The 17591-nt window shown below is 42.0% G+C and overlaps 1 protein-coding gene across 11 annotated transcripts in view; it reads left to right on the forward strand.

The window, feature by feature from the left end:
- The window catches only part of LOC138211068 (teneurin-3), a 185607-nt gene that overhangs the window by 96100 nt on the left and 71916 nt on the right, over nt 1–17591 (forward strand). For all 11 annotated transcript variants that reach the window (XM_069170649.1, XM_069170650.1, XM_069170651.1 and 8 more), the window contains one exon: nt 9865–10090. In XM_069170649.1, coding sequence (XP_069026750.1) covers nt 9865–10090 — 226 coding nt within the window. The remainder of the gene's footprint in view (nt 1–9864; nt 10091–17591) is intronic.

Consider the following 17591-nt stretch of genomic DNA (forward strand, 5'->3'; position numbering starts at 1 on the left):
CATAGGCCTGGCCTCGGGAAAGCTCTTTGGAAAGCAGAGGGATTTTGAGCCCGTGTGCTATAGCTGCAGCTCTTGGAGCCAGACACTGTGAGAAATGTTGGCTTCGAAAATTATATGCGGGAATGTAGGAAGGAGTCAGTCAGGGGAGGGAGGGAGCGATAAAGGCACCAACTTGCGTCCCGCATGTTCGTTGTAGTTCATTATATAAAGAGGCTTATTAATAAATGATGACTGAACTAATGTGTACAGTATAGGGTTTCACCATGCATTCATCATTCACTTGTTAGAGCTTCTTAAATAAAAGCTGCTTTTTCTTTGTCTTGGTTTTATACTGCTGGTCAGACTAAACAAGCCATTCGAATGTCATATACAATTTAGATTTTTTCATATTTAATCAAACTGTTTATTAAATCACTGTATCCCAAACCAACAGAGCCACATTCATTTTTAGTTTTACTCTTAGCTCTTTTAAATTTCATTGGATTTTTCTGTTGCATTGTCTGATATAACGCTCTGTTCTTTTCTGGGGCTCTCTCGGAAGTGTGTCAAGTTTTGATGTTAATAGGACCATGCTGGTATATAATGGTTACATAATATGGGACTCGGCTTGAAGTTTTAGCTCGGTATGAATTTTTACTTTTTTTTTTTTTTAAATCCACCTATTGAGAATATTATATAGCTTTCATTTGCTTCGTCAGAGTGGTGTGAAAGACACACTCGGTATAAATCTCCTCCTCAAATTCTCTCACAATGGAGGTGAAAATTAGTCATCTCTGCAAGTGGAGTACATCCAGTTGAGAACAATATGCCAACAATTAATCAGGAAAAAGATAGGCTTTCCCATTTTTAGATGGATGCTGCGTCCTTTGTCTGGTTCCCTCGCAAACTGAGCTATTTGCACAGGAAATGCAATTATAGCAACCATCGGAAAAAGACTGCCACTACAACCATGAGTGGTTTGTTTTTTTCCTGCAACCATTTTCTCAAGTGATTGGGGAAGCGAGCTGTAAATGAATGGGGAAGCACATGAATAGTTCTCAGAACACACGTCACATTTCTATAACCCCTGAGCTGATGTAGACAACATCTTTTTTTTTTTTTTTTTTTTGTGCAATTACTAATTCAAATATATACTGCTTCTGTCAAAGAAGTGACTCACTGTTCAGCAAATCTGGATAACATTGTTTTGCTGATATTGCTGACACTCGGAGGCTCAGTGCAGTTGCAAATAAATAGCTTATTATCCTTCCCGGAGCTTTTTTTGTTTTTTGTTTTTTTTACATTTAAAAGCTTCTCGGTAGTGGCCATGGCCGCCCTAACCAAGGTTTCATGTTGGCTCCATCAGCCGGTTACCCTCGCAGCTACAGGCTCTTACTGAAGACTCAAGCCATTCAAGCCACCACTGCAATTTATAACGGAGTGTGGGACTCCACTGAAGGCCAGCTCGGTTCAAACACGCACAGGAGAAAGCGGTAACTTTTATTTTTTTCAAAAGAATAGCAAAACAAACTCTGAAAACAGATTCACAACAAAGTGCTGAGCCGAGCCACATTCGGATGAGAGCATTTCTCTTCAGTGTCTTCATTTTCTGCTCGGTGATTTGTTTATATTATACAGTTTGATACATACTCTGCTCGCTCCGGGATCAAAAAGGATGACGCAGCGAGGGGAAGTGGCAGGATGCTGCTGTTACTGTCATTATATCGGCACATTAGAGATGTAAACAAACTGGTAGGCCAAGAATGTGCAGCCAGCCTGACTGATGTGATGGGGGTCTGTGAGGTTTGATTGCAAATTTATGCCGTATACTTGAGACTGGGGAGGAAGGTTTATTATTTTCTCACTGTACTGAGAAATATAGCCGGTCGACAGCAGTCATAGCATTAATGCGGTATGTTCTTAAAGATGCTCCGATCAATATTACTATACTAACAAGTCAGATGACTGTTTGTAGTAATTAAACCAGAGAAAATTTTCCTCCTCACACTTCAAATATTAAAATGTTCCTCTGCAGCACTCTAATAATCACTCTGTTTTCGACTGACAAATTGTATCATCTTAGATGATGGCTTTCTGCCGCGTTTAAATGGAACTCGTGAGCTCGTGGTTACAACGTGGGAAGTCGTTGCACCGTATGTTTGGGGTTCGAGTGGTGAAGTCGAAAAAAACACTGTTGCCAGGCAACGGCAACGGTGTCTAGAAGCCACAGAGGCTTTTAATTTAGCCAGCTAACAGGGGGGTAAACGAATGCAGGAAATGCAGAGTCACGGAGGGAAAAGATGAGGCCGTTGGGAAGAGCAACGTTTTCCTCAGACGTAGGCGATTATCTAAGTTATGAGGACAAACTCTACATGACGTAAATACGACCCTATTTAAACACAACAGTAGTCCCTTTGTGCACCGATGCAACTCTACCAGCGCTCCTGGGAATTTCTGTTCTGTAAGTGGTCAAGCACCATCTGCGACTCCTGAACTCCTCCACAGTCTCAAAACTCTGACCGTTCAGCTAGAACTTAATTTCGGGGAACAGAAAGAAGTCGAAGGGAGTCGAATCTGGAGGAGTTGGGAGCAACAAACTGTGTTGTTGCAGGCTAGAAACTCACTTATTGCGAGTTGCGTTGCGAGTGGGCGTGTTGTCACGCTGTAGAACCCACTTGTCATCTCTCAACAGTTAAGGTTGTTTGCGCTGTTTACCTCTCAGACACCTGAGAAAGTCACAGTAGATCTCAGCACTGACAGTCTGACCCCGGGGGATCAATTCACAGTGCACAACCCCGCAAATGTCAAAGAAAACCACCAGCACGTTGCGCTCCTGACCCGTCGCGCCTCCTTCAGTCTTGAACGGTGACGTTCTGCCCCACTCGAAACGCCACTCAAGAACACCTCGCCTCGACTCATCGCTTCATTGCTGAAGGCTTTCAGAAGCATTTCAAGGGTCTCCTCTGCCAATATTTTCAGTTTGACACGAAATTTTATGTGTGCACGGATCAGTTGTCTCAAAAACCTGTAACACCGGTGCTCAAGCAGAATTACTTAAAAAGTTATTGCTTCCACCTGCTCAATGCGCGTTACTGCGAACAGTCTCAAAATGCTTTAAAAAAAATAAGAGCCCTTTGGCTTTCTTTAGCTTTTGACGATGGTTAGGAAATGGTATAAATCCAATTTTTGTTTTATACAATGAAAGCCGGTGCCCTAAATTCAGTTCAATTTCTTGTTGAGCTCTGTTGAAAATGAACTTAGTGACTGGTTGATGAAGTTGCGTGAAGACAAATCAAGTATGAATTTTAGAAAAGTGAAAAGTGGCACACGTCCCTGTGGACTGTGGCATGTTTTTTTTTAGTTCTGTAGGTTTAAGACGATACGGTGATACATGGAGTGACTAGAAAACTGAGCTGCCGGCACCAAAGTTAGAAACTGTAGCCATTTCGTCTAGGTGTGAACACAATCTCTCTGAGCAAACAGGGAAAACAAAGCTGTCCACACATGAACAAATAAAAGTGTTTTGTCAGCAGGCTAATTGTCAAAGCATCTTTTGAGAGGAGTGTAATTGCTATGTAATCGGAGAGCTGTCAGAAAGAACTGCTAAGCAGTCATCATCTGTATGGTGATCTGCCATCTGTGGCAATGTCTGCGGTAGAGAGGGAGAGGGAGAGATGGACGTGAGCCTGCTTATATTCACAGTGCGTCGTCAGTCGCCTCGACATTACAAGTGTATTTACAAATCATGCATTTTAAATGAACGGCAGATGAGAATTTGCGTCAAATGTGAGTTGATTAATGCGTATATGACTGTGTAGGAGCAAATTATGAATCTGTAAGTGGGATGTCTTTTTCCATAATGCAATGATTATGTAATCCTTGAAATATTGGTTACATCCTGGTTTCCCCCGCTCAGAAATGGCTTAAAAGAACTTTTTCTTGTCTTTGATCAAATAGAAAAAAAAAAAAATCAGAAGAGTGGGCAAGGCCGTGAGAGCGGTGGAGGTACTCTGGCAGGAAATATGATCGAATTCACACAGCTTTCTTCTTCTTTCTTTTTTTTCCCCCTTCAAAATCCCAAGTCCCTGAAAATTGCCAACTCTCTTTGCAGAGTAAATCCCCAAAACTCACCTAGGGCAAGGTTGTTCTAATGGTGCCAAATTCCACTGGGTGCAACCCAGCCGCCTTCCCCCTCCCCTTAAACACCCCTCCCCCCCCAACTCCCTCTTCCACACACACGCACACGCACGCACACGCACGCACGCACACACACACACACACACACACACACACGCACACACACACACACACACACACACGCACACACACACCTCTTTCATAGCTTCCCAGTGAGAAGCTGCTGTCTCTTTTTCTATTAAAGAATCCTCCTGCTGCCTTCAACTAAGCACCAGATCTGTGCCCAGGCGAAAAAGAAATCCAGTCATTGATGAGAATGAATTTATTGATTTGACATATATAAACATCCCACCTGCCCCAAATGGCGTGTTTTATCATGGAGCTCATCCATTATTCATTTCATATAAAGTCAAACAGGGACTTTGTCTGAGGTCTCTCGTCTTTTAACATCGTGTTTTTTTCTGAAATTTAAACTTTTCAGTGGGGAGGTGCTGCATTTTTTTTTTTTCTATGTGCGTGTAGCTCATGATAAATGCTCTTCTGTATAAAATGAATATCTTAAGCTTTAACAGAACAAGCTGTGGCCTCACCAAGTTCTGTTTTGATTGAATTCTTGTGATGCACACACACTGCAATTTTCCTATTGGTGAAGGGCAAGCCAGTCAAAGCAAATGCCCTTTCAATTCCATTAGCTGTTGCATCAGTCTCTTAATGGAGAGTAAAATGGCACAAGACCTTTTGCAGTACTTACACAATGAATATGAAAAGGCTTTCACCAAGCTTGCCAAGCTTAGTGAGTGCAAAACGGCTTTTAATTGTGTCCCGACTCAGTGTTGGAGCATTATGCGCAGTATTCAAGCCTTGTCAATGCTTTAATCAAAAAAATATATTTTCAAAGGAATGAACATCAATGCAGCATCAAGACGTGGAATCAAAAGGTTCAAGATAATAAAGTGATACGTGAGCTCAGCTCGCGGCCAATGAGACAGCCCGAACTGTTTTTAACATTTCAGTAAAAAAAAGCGCTTTGGTAGGTAGGTAGGTAGGTAGGTAGGTAGGTATTTACTTTATTAATCCCCGAGGGGAAATTTTTTTACAAAAAACTTTGTCACAAAACTGCATGTTGTGGGTCGTTTTCTGATGGTTCACTAATACTATCTCCTGCTCACTTTTGTCTTGTAAACACTGTCTAATAAGGCAGTCATCAGCTCAAGCAGAGTATTATACGATTAAAAAAAAAAACCAAAAAAAAAACACCCACTCTAGGTGGAGTTTACGTAAAACTGCAGAGGCTTTCAAAAAGCTACTTTTGATTGGTATTTCAAGCATCATTAAGACGGGAATGAGTCTGTCATTTCTGCACTGGCATGCAGTATTAATCACAAAGGTCCTTTTAAAGCATGTTGCTGATGGAGATGATGACAAGCTGACGTTGAGGAATTATGCAAAGGAGGCATCTATCTTGATCTGATTTCAAAGCAAAGCCCTATAAACCACACAGCTGTTTCATCTGCCTTCCTCGTCTCGGAGTCTGCACATTAAAGGCCAGCTTAATTCCCTGCGTGTTTTCATGGAAGACAATGCCAGGCTTTCTGAAAAGCTCGTTGTTTTGTGTGCTTGTTTAAAAAAAAACAACAACAACAACAACAACAAAAACAAACCCACACAGTCCACTATATGCTAAACGGCGGATAATTTAAGATGAAAACGATGCTGCGCCAGAGGTCCATATTTTAGCATGGTTTACCCCGGCAGCTTCTGAAACCTCCAAGTCTGGCAGTAAAGTACACAGAGAATGCACACTGAATCGCTGCACTGCGAGTGCTCATTGAGTTACATGGAATCACATTGAGGTTATCACTTATAGGTTTTTCATCACGGAGGAGACCCTGTCATGAGTGTAAAAATGTTTGTCAGAAATTGGATTCAAACCCACGCCTCAAATCGGAGACCAGGAACCACGCCGCCTCGCACCGCTCAGACATACGGACACCTGCTGTGCGCGTGGAAATCGGAATACATGAAAAGAATATGTGGTGTTATGACCTCTACTTTAAAAAAAAAACAAATAGACCACTATACACTCCAAGTCTTTCAAAATTATTCACACTGAAACGGCGAGTTATAATTTCTTGTTGAAATCATGCAATTAAAATGCTGATTCTGATAGTGCACTACTTTGCGATTTGATCTTGACCACAAAGATTAAGAGGGATGAGATATCTGTTTGCATAATGAATCACTCAAAGTCCACACAGAGCCAAGTTTCACATCTAAATACTTAAAAGGACATAACTTGGCAGAAGGTAATATGTCAAAGGGAACGGTGGCCAGTGGAGTTAGACTCATATGTGCAGTAGGAAGTTGTGTGTGGGTACATTTGTTGCACCAAGAGGCGAGAAAGTGCCCATTTTATTTTGGTTCTGTTGCCTCATCCTCAGTGTGATACAGTGAATGCTGTCTTGTTGTGTAACACTTTTTCTTTTTGGTACTTTTATTGGGGTAAAACAATCAATAATGAATTAAACAATGCTTCCTTTTTTTTTATAAGGCTGCTGGATCTTTCTAGGTTACAGACAGTGAATCGTGTCATGTTGCAGTTTGTAAAGCACCGCATGGAGCAGGTTTTAATTCAATTCCTAGGGTTTTATGTTTCGTCTTAACTCATTGTGGGATTATACATTAAGATTTGCTGCATGTCATACTCCTCCTTTGAAGGTTTTGGGATTGTGTTTTTTACAAAGTTGTGCTCAGCATGCGCTCGCGCCTATAAAAATCCACTTCATTTCATTTTTAAAGCTAAGGCAGGCCTTTTTCAACATGTTGATTCATCAGACATTGATTCATAATCATAAATGCTGCATTTTCAAACTCTCTAGGCAAACAGCAGTAATAAACTAAGGATAAATGGATACAGATCAGTGCTATATCCGTCATTGTATCTTTACCTCGTATGTGGATGATTATACGATAACTGTATTTTCACGAGTACTTATAATTGACATTCATCTTGTTTTTCTTCATAAAAAGTAAAACTGTTACTTCTGGAAATGATCCTGTTTAGGCTGTCGACGCTCCACTTAACTCCACATTAGTTAATTTTCCATCTTTTTTTCTTTTTTTTTTTTTTCAACAATCAGTCACCTCAGCTTCATTTCCTTTCCCCGCTCATTGACATTTTCCTGGTACACTAGTGCCTGATTATATGAAAAAAAAAAACTCCTGTGCAGGAAAGTGGAGTGGAGCTCACGGCACGCTGCGGGCTCTTACAGTGAAATAAGGCCCAGAGGTGAAGTAAAAACCAGCCAGTGTTGGTAGATAATCCACATTTCTATTAGCCTACTTAGCACTTTTTCTAATAGGGCTCACAGTCTAGCTGGGGAGATGAGTTGGGATGTCTTGTATTCGTTATCACTAAGTCATGATACCCTTATATTTTTCAAAATGCCAGCAGTCCGGCAGATCTCAGGTAACGCATGTGTTCGGATTTCACGATAGACTTTGAACATGGTGGTTTGGGGTGATGAAGGGGATTACTTTTGATTGGGTTTGATAAAAACTCTAATCACAGTCCACACAAAAGAGGGGGGGGGGGAAACAAGCTTCATCTGCTTCTGATGGTTTTGCCTTTTATGGACTTCATGGCCACATGCTGTTGCTCTGTAATTGCAGGGAGGAATTAATTATTCCTCGGTCGGCCGTCTGCTCCGGCACGGCTGACTTCTGTCACTTCTGATCCCTCTCTGTGCCACGTCTATGTGTCTATTTACCTGCCTATATGTCCGTCCATCTGGGGGTGTCGTAATTAGTCACGTATTAATATAGCAACCGACCTCCTTGCAATTAGCTAATAGAAATCATTCTGGTTATACTGTTCCTTATATTTTTTTTATATGTTCCTACTTTGAACATGAGAGGAATAATCTTCAGTCGCGCCAACACCCTGCGTGTGGACTAGCCTAAAGGTTTTTACCTCAAAGCGGTGGAAATAATTTCGCAGCTCTGAATGGCATTCATGTCTCCTCCTAGCAGTGTGGAACCAAATGGCTGATTCGCCTGCACTGAACAGTTTGTTTTATGCGTAGAAGGTCGGGCGCTAAAAAAAAAAAATGGGAGCACGTAGACGAAACAATGACGTGCGTCCTTTCAGTGAAGCTGCAGCCGATGGAAAAGCAAAGGTTGAATCCTGCTCTGACCTCCGGCGTTCAGATGCTCTCACTTTAAACTCCTGTAGGCTTTATAAAAATTCATGCTGCCGAAGCAAAAACAACAGAAGCTCCTCGAAGACGCGACTCCTAGCCCTCTCAGCTCTCTCCGAGCCTCCATGAGGCAAGAAAGACGATACCCATTTGGGGCTCATTGGAGCAAATCAGAATTGTCAGCACTGTGGGTTTTTACCTTTTAAAAAGGGAAGATGGATAGATAATCACCACATGCCATTCTGGGGGCCAATTACACAGCTTTGTGTGAAATTGGAAAACCTGTTCTCTCAGAGCTCTAATGGATGTTCTGGTCATTAGTTATTTGAGAGTCTTCTCTGGCTGTAATCAAACGTGAAACATTGCGTTAAGCGCTCATAAAAGAACAGCTGCCTCTCTAAGTGACCTTCTGTTTAAGAGAACCCAACTGTCAGCCGTGTGGCGTTTTGTGACAATTATGTGTATCGCCATAAAAGCTGCTCTTACTACCAACCCCCAACCCCCCCCCCCCCCCCCCCGCCCCGCATCCATTCACTTTTTTTTATTTTTTTTTTGCAGTGGTTGCATCTCAATTTAATGTCTTGCTCTTGGTTGTATTTACCTTTCTGGGTCTGTTAAGTCGCTGCTTGCTGTCATATCTTGCATAGAAGGCAGATGCCTAATCATACCCATCTGCTGTCTCATCGCAATTCCGGCTCTTTAACTTTGGGTGTTTTAATCAGCAAAATACATTCCGCTTTTTAAAATTTGTAATTAAGCAATATTACACTCTCTACAGTGTTTAATATTGAACGTCTATTGTAAGTGTAACACCCTTTTACATATGTATGTGATATTGCGATTATACAACAAGTTACCAACTAAATAAAATATGTAATCAAATTGTATTTATATCGTGGGGCCGTTCGCTTTCAATATATAAAACTTTTTGTTCGCGTGATCTCCGTTTCCATGGCAATACATGGAGAAATACAAACAACTGGGAAACAATCAGTCATGTCAGTAGACTCTTAGTCCGGTTTAATGCTCTCTGGAGATCATGTGATTTCTCAAACTGAATAAATACAGCACATAGACTCACAAAACTGCTCAGCTAGCTCAATCTGGTTGTAAACTGAGATATCTGCTTAAAAAAAAGTTATCGATGGACTCGTGTATTTTTAAGTCTTTAGCGCCGTGTCATGTGTTAAAACATAACCGGTGAAGCTCGCCGCCATTCGAATTTTAAGTGCACGGCTATCCGTGACGTTACGGCACTGGTGCTCCGATCGACAAATAAGGACCAAAAGAGACCTGGTGTCGCCAAATGGGTCGCATTTAACAGGCCTATAACCAGTAAAAACAACATAAAATTGCATATTATATGAAGTTCAATTCCAATTCTATATTGCCATTAGGATTAGGACTGATTTGAGCACTTTCCGAATGTACAGTTGACCAATCAGATCTCTTGGTCGGAACTACTTGTTGCATAATTTAGATTTTACCACTATTAAGAACATTTAAAACAATAATTTGATGTATTTTTTTTCTTTGTGTTCCTCTACAGGTGACCATCTGTCTAGTCAACAAGCCCCACCTCCTCTCCCACCAGCTCCGCCCCCACATAAACAGCATCCCTCCATCACCTCCCTGAGCCGTAGCTCACTGGCCAATCAGAGGAGCCCGAGTCCACCACCCAGCGGCGGCCTGGCGGCTGACTTGCAGAGTACGGCGGAATGCGTCCAGCTGCAGGACAGCTGGGTCCTGGGCAGCAATGTGGCCCTGGAGAGCAGGTGAGAGACCCACGGTGACCCTCAACAGAACCAGAACATCTGGGTCCAGGTGTTATCCTCGATCCATTTGACAAAACAACAAAAATCAGATGAAATATATCGGCAGAGGGACAAGTTTCAGTTTGAAATGTTTATTTCAGTTCTGTTTCAGTTTCTGCTACAAAACCCATTTTATCCTGTTTTATAAATTTATCATTTGAAATTCAAGGGAGCAAAGGGTAGCTACAGCCTTATTTTTCATTTCATTTGATAGCTCGTTTGCCTCATTTGAGACGTCCCAGATCTGTTGGCCTGTCTCGTTAATGTCTTTTTAAAATATCAGATATTGGCCCCCTTTTCCAAAGACTCACAGCCAGGGTTATCAGTGAGTCACCCAGTCATGACTGAACCAGCAGTTTTTTTTGTTTGTTTTTTTGTTGACAACTTGACTTGCCAGCTTTACAGCTAATCTTTTTCTGACCCAAGTACACCTTCGTAATCCCTTGAATGACCTGCACTACAGGTTCAGGGGTGAAAGAGGTTACTGGTATTCTTGGTGAGACCGTCCTTCACCAGAAAGTCCTTTGTGCAAGCAGCTTATTAGGACCCTCTAGAGCTACATTTCAGAGTTAAGAGACCTCTAGAAGGCGTATAAAGAACAACAATCCTGCGTGACACAGTTCAGATGTTATCTTTAAATGTGAGTTTCTTTCTTGTTAGGAAGAGGTGGGTTGGGTGTCTGTATTAATACAACAGGGGACTTGAGTGCAGGAGACCAGTGTTTGCTATCGGTTTCCGATCAATTTTTTTTATTTTTTTTTATTATTAAACCGTGTTTACTGTTGCCATGGAAACAGAGTTGAAGGAACGAGTAATTTTATTGAACGAATGTGTTTTGTGCCTAGAACTACTAGTCAGTCCCACTTTAGGGAAAGTAGCAATCAAACTAAATGATCATATAGGTCGGAGGACTTGATGGTCAAGTCAATTTTATTTATATGAGCGCCAAATCCTACCACAGGTTATTTCATGGCACTTAACATAGTGAAGTCCTTACAACATAACATACATGCAGGGGAACCCAACAATTCAACAATTCCCACGTAAGCAAGAAGGGAATAACTCCTCTTTAAGGAAGAAAAACCTCCAACAGAGGGAAGGAAAAACGTCCTTTTAACAGGAAGAAACCTCCGACAGAAGTTGGCCGGCCGTCTGGCTCCACGTTAGTGGTCAAACGGAGCTGAACACATTGGGATTTTTCTTTTAAATAGCTGATTATTTTAATCATGTTTTTTGTGCCATTTCTCTCAAAATGAATGAGTAAAAAAAAAAAAAACGATAATTCATTCCTTCTTTTAAAAAATGTAAGAATGCCTCATTCTAGCCCAATTTTAAGCACCGCACCTCATCTGGTAAAAGTATTACACCACACAATTGCGCATAACATAATATAGTCCCCGCCGAGTTTGATAAATACCATCCCCAGTGGAAAATAATGTTAAGTGTTCGCTGGTTTTTCTGCTTTTTGTGTGCACCGACAATTAAGGGCTGATTACTAGATTAGACGGCCCCATGGTGAGAAGGAGAGTGCATGATTAGAGTGAAGCAAGTGAATATCACATAGCTTGCCTGTTCAAATCAGAGAGGCTATAACTTCAACTCGGTAAGCAGATTTGTGCATTACATCAAAATTTGCTGTGCAAGATACAAGTTTGCCACCAGAGCCTCTGCCAAGTTTTTCCTCCTGAAACGTCGGTCGCATCTTCCCTAATCAGTGAGCTCAAAATATCCCGGCTAATGAAGTGTGGTACATTGCGCTCTGACTCAGAAATGGCCTCGAGAAGATGATTGCATTGGAGCCCGATATATTTCCCTGGCACAGTGTACCCCTTCTGAGGCTCAGATGAATGTAAACTTTGAATTTTGTCCGTGGCAGCGTGGCGTAACAACCTCTTATGATCTGACTGAATCAATTGGGATGTGTGGTGACAGTTTCACTTTCTCTGGAGGATGCAGTGATTGAATACTAACCGCGCAATGACCTTGAGCTGTCTTAGCTGTATCGACAAAACAATATGTGCACACCTATCATCAGCTGAGGCATAAATCACTATCACCACAGTGGACTCTAAATCAAGTGCTTGTCAGTGGGTGGGAACCGGAGGGGGGGAGAGTGGGTGGGGGAGGTGGGGAGGGGAGGGGGGCTTCTGCGAACCAACCGGGCCAAAAGGGAAGACCCGGTTCAGCACATAATTACAGATGTCAAGAAAACCACCAGGTTGGGAAATGTAAACAGAAGTGCTTGAAAGTATTCATTAGGCTGCCTTCGGGGGGTTTTGAGGGCAGCAGAGTCCGAGAGTAGCACGTACTGTAGACGCAGGTGGCCTCGGCTACCACGGGGGTGTGAATCTCTTTTTGAATCCTCAATAGCGATGTGGATTTTTTATTTTTTTTTATTTCCTATGCAGCACAGTGGCCGTGGTCACAGTATGTGCAGACAGTAAATTATTCCGAACAAGGCAGTTGATTAAAAAAAAAGTGTCAAGTGTAAATCAAAATGTTATGATCTTGTTTAATATATTTCCTGTGACATGACAACCTCCTCGAAAATAAAGCACTCGTTTGACAGCATTAGCTACTTTTACAGCAATTAGCAGTAGTAAATTATGCGTGTAACCTCCCATAGAAGTGTTGGTCTTCAAAGCACGAGTGTGCTAATTTGACTCAGTACCAGCTAGCTTTTTTCACGGTGGATAGCTTTCAGTGTTCTTTTTAAACGAGTGAAGTGCTGCTCTCGGTGACTATCACTGTAACTACGGCTCATTATCATATGGCGAGTGGCTGAAGTCACTGATCCCGCCGTGATCGTGCTGTCAAAACTGTGTTAAATCACAGAGTTTGAATCCGCCTCATTTACTCCTGCAGTTTAGGAAGATCCAACATACGCATTAGATAAATGAGGCCTCAGGAAAGAGTCAAAGGAAACTAACATGAATCTGTAACGCAACTTGGACTCGGCTGTGTTTTGTGGTGAAAAACATCAGTACAATATAAAGTTTGGATAATTTTATGAAATGACTTCACTTCAGCTTTGGTGCTGCTTCATGCTGACTAAGACCACTTATTTTAAAGGGCTGAATTTGTTGGCATCAGAGCAGTATTGCTGCTGAGGAGACATTCGGATCTAAAAAAAAGTGTGGAGTACTTTTAATATAGCCCTTAGGTTTCCCTTACTCACCACTTGGCTTCACTGGAACATTTTTTTTGGTGTGATATTTTTCAATTAGTAATATTCAATTGAATTCCATTATAAAATGAATTGCCATGTCTCTTAAGAGACCACTGCACATAAGTAATTATTCCTGAGTAGTATTTAATCATTTGTTTGAAATTGGTTGTATCAGTGTGAGTGAAATTATCACTTTTGATGCCTTTATGATGTATGCTATATGCTCTATACGTGCTCCACTGGATAGAATACAGGTAAGCATCCGCACTTCAACATTTCCTTCAATGATCTTCAACTAGAGCAGCCATTATGACATGTCAGAGTCTTTTGAAGGCCTGCCCAGCCACACGTTCCAGTTATAAATGCACCGTCGATCCTCATTGGATTCGTGTGTCGGGGGAGTCCTTTGGTGAAATGAAATTATGTCTCGGCTCCAAAATCATCATCTGCTGCAGTGTCCCGCCGACAGTACATTTTTCCTGATGGAAAATGTGTTAGTATTGTTCTCAGGGAGGGAGGGAGGGGGGGGTGGGAGAACAGCAGAGGTAATCCGAGTAGGATTTGGGTTGTGTCTGTGTGCGCGTGCGTCCTCGATGAGTGTTGTTTGTGTGGGAGGCACATGTAAATCACGAGTCACGCTTCACATCAGAGAGGGAAGATTGAACTTTTTTTTTTTCAGTTGTGCACTAGCCACGGTGTCAATGATTGCACCCCGGACTGATTAGTCATGTGTAAGATAGTAGCCAAGTAGCCTTTGGTAACAGGAAAGAGCTCGCAGCGATGGCTGGTTACCTGCCAAAGTGGATGGCGGTGCAGACAAAGTGGTAATCCCTGAAGACGTTTTTTTTTTTTCTCATGTGTTTTCCTTTTTATTTATTTTGCCAACATCTTTAGTGCCAAGCACACATTTCTGTGGCGATTCCAGAGTTCTGCAATATTTTCCTCTTATTTTAGACTACTGTGTAAACTACTGCTGCTGGCAACGTACAGTGCATCTTTTCCAGATGATTTTTTTTATTTTTTTTTTCCTAGCAAATGTTTCCGTTAACAGTGAAGTGTAACCCAAACAGCTTGTTATTAAAAAAAATAAAAATAAATACATTTAAAAAAAAGTTATTACACATTACAAATATAAACTGCAGCAGCTTGTGTTGGAATATGTCCCTCAAAATCCAGTTCTCGAGTTACGCTCCAAAGAAGATTTTAGAATATGTACATAAGAGCTGATCTCTTGTGTCAAACCTAATCCAACTTGTTAAATATGACAAACTCCGTGGGCAAACAATCTGAGCTCTCTGTTGGAGTGACTCAAGATGGCACCATGCTGATCTCCGTGGGCAGGAATGCACAAAAAAAAAAAAAAACCAGCAGCAACACGGTGGCACTGAGTTACATTCATACGGTGCAGCACTAACTGTACCAGAATAGCACCTGCGAGCAGACCGACCGTCGAGAGGGCAGGTGGCAAACCGGAGGAGAGACCGCGACGGCAGCAAATGTGAAAACAAGTCCTCGCGATGCCGAACCACATCTGTAGTCTCTCTCCTTTTTTTTTTTTTTCTTTTTTTTATTACTGTATTTAAAGCAGCCTGATTATTCCAAGCTCTCACCTTGAAATGCTAGAGCTAACACAGAAAGGCGGCTAATAGGCAGATTACATATTCCGCGGGTTTGGATTCCCATTGTTTCTACTGTGCTCTCTCACCCTTACAGCTGGAGCTTAGCCGCAGACAAATCCACCCACTCTCTGTTTAGTCTTTTGTCCTCCGTAAGGATGTTTTCAAATGTCATCATGATGACAAGCAATGTTGTGAGAGCGGAGGAGACCAGGCTGGCTGCTGCCTTTGTGTTGGAGGCTTCTCAATGGGACAGACAGGCGTGCACGCACATGCTGCCATCGCGCTGACGTACCGCCATTCATTTGCTCCCATATCCCCTCTCTCGGTCTCGCGCTCCCTTGATTGTCCCTTTTTCCCCTTCTCCCCCTCGCTCACACAACACGCTCCACGTCGCTATCGCCAAGGCTGGCTGGATTAGCATAGTAATGTGCCTTGTCGCATCACACTGGCTGTAATCAATTACAGCCGGTCATCCGGCGTCTATAGCCGCAGACACTTACACTGGTCCGCTGTTTGTTAATCATGTCCAACAGCATTTCATCTTTAGACCCCGTCCAGTCTGCTCTTTCGAGAAAAAGACGGGGAGGGGGCCAACATGAAAACCATCGGCAGCGGAATTGCTTTAAACGCCAAGTGCAATGAATGTCCAGTGGAGGAATTTGTCTCGGTGACGCTGGCACGCACAGATTCTGGCGACCTTCGGTTTCACCAGACATTCTCACGTCCAGAGCAAAAGGGGTTATAAATATAAAGCTATGGGGAAATATAGCTGATTATCTAGTTTCAAAACCACCCACTGCGTGCCATATGTTCCTGGTAATTATCCCCGTGTTGACATTGTTCAGTCACTCCCTGGTTTGTTTGCATGTTATTTTTTATTTTTTTTAAATTCAAATAATCATTAATACCGTTTCTTATTGATTTGTTGAATAGTTGCCAACTTTGTATCGTCTCTATCTGTTTGCGGTGTCTACATGTGTAGTACTATACTAGTACAGTTCTTTTCTTTTTTTTTTTTTACTTGAAGGCGATGAAAACAATGCAGCCTGCTCCTATCGTTGCTCCAATATGAGTCAACATCCATTTTTACCGCATTTATTTACGGGCAAAACTGTCTCCACATCATCTCTCCAACTTGCAATAGGTACTCACCTTCCTCAAATAGAGTACGTAACCCTCACACACACACACACACACACGCACACACACACACACACACACACACACACACACACACACACACACACACACACACACACGCACACACACACACACACACACACACAAACGCACGCGTCCCTTTCTGTCTACCTCATCAGATTGCATCCACTTACACTTAACTCCCTGGATAGCGTCGTCTATTTGCCCGCGTGTCTGACTACATGTCTGCCGCCCGCGACATTGTGAAAGTTTTGACCTCAATTCGTACCCACAACGGCGTATCACACGGAGTCTGCCGCAGCTCCGGCACAGATAGTTCCAGACTCTGGGATCTGAACTTCTTCTCCAGGTTTGCAGACGCCCCTCTCTGCATTGTCATTCCAGCAGTGAAACGCGGTAACCTTTAAATGGAATCCCTGTCTGATCATGAAGGCATGTGTCAATCGTGGGCATCGAGGAGCCAGACGATCCAAATCTGACATTTGTTCTTTTAGTCGGGAATTGATCAGAGCAGGGTTTTTTTTTTTTTTTTTTTTTTTTTTTTACCTCTGAGAGATCCTCACAGGAGATACGAAGTACCTGAAATATCAGCGTCGGTGCTGAAACACGAGCAATAATTTATGGTGGAGGTTTGAGATTGTTGTCCTGCTTTCTCATTTGTAAAAACTGTAGTCTGCTACTTTGTGATTAGCGAATGATATTTAGTCTGAACAAAAGGTTTTAGTTTGTGGAAGAAGAATATATATATATTTTTTGGTGCCTTCACAGCTTCTTTAAACCGTATTGACCCACTGTGAATCTGATTAGTAAATGTTACTAAATGGATTTTCAGTCTTAAACTGCTCGGCTTTGGATTTTTCGCTCAATTAGCCGTTCTGAAGCTCTTTAGTGCAGAATCACAGCCGGGATTAAAACAGCCTTTAGAAAAACTTACACGGAGACTTCGCAGATGCTGCACAAATAATTGATGAGCAAACACTGGTTTATCAGTTTATTGGTGTATTTAAATTAGTGGTTGCCACGGCAACCCCCATCCTTCTGGGACCTATAGAACACGGCGCAATAAGACACAACTTTTTTTTGCTCGACGTTATATAAGACTTTTAGCAGAAAGTACTGGGTGTCAGGGCAAGAAAGCGTGTGTGCGTGCGTGCGTCTGTGTTTTTTCTCACCAGTTCTCAGAAGTCGAACCCTCTCATCACTTTGCGCACGTGTTTCTTTGAAGTGGCAATTATGTAACTATGTTTTTACACTTATTTAAGATTTTTTTTTTTTTCTGCTGCTTCTTTGGGAGCCTTTATTTTGCTATATTATAAATGTTTGTTTTTATGGTTTAGTGGGTGTTGTAAACAAGATTAATGGCACCTTTAATACAGTTTTATTTGAAGTTTTCACCCATTTTGCCCCCCCAAAGAGTTCTAGTTGAACAGATATGACTTCAGTTTATTAAGGGTTTTTTTTGTATTATTATTGATCATATTTATATTGTTAAACAAATCTTTCATCGTGTTTT

Source organism: Embiotoca jacksoni, unplaced genomic scaffold (genome assembly GCF_022577435.1).
Source record: "Embiotoca jacksoni isolate LCO1_2020_lvr unplaced genomic scaffold, fEmbJac1.0.p SCAF_5, whole genome shotgun sequence".
In the NCBI taxonomy this organism is placed as follows: domain Eukaryota; kingdom Metazoa; phylum Chordata; class Actinopteri; family Embiotocidae; genus Embiotoca; species Embiotoca jacksoni.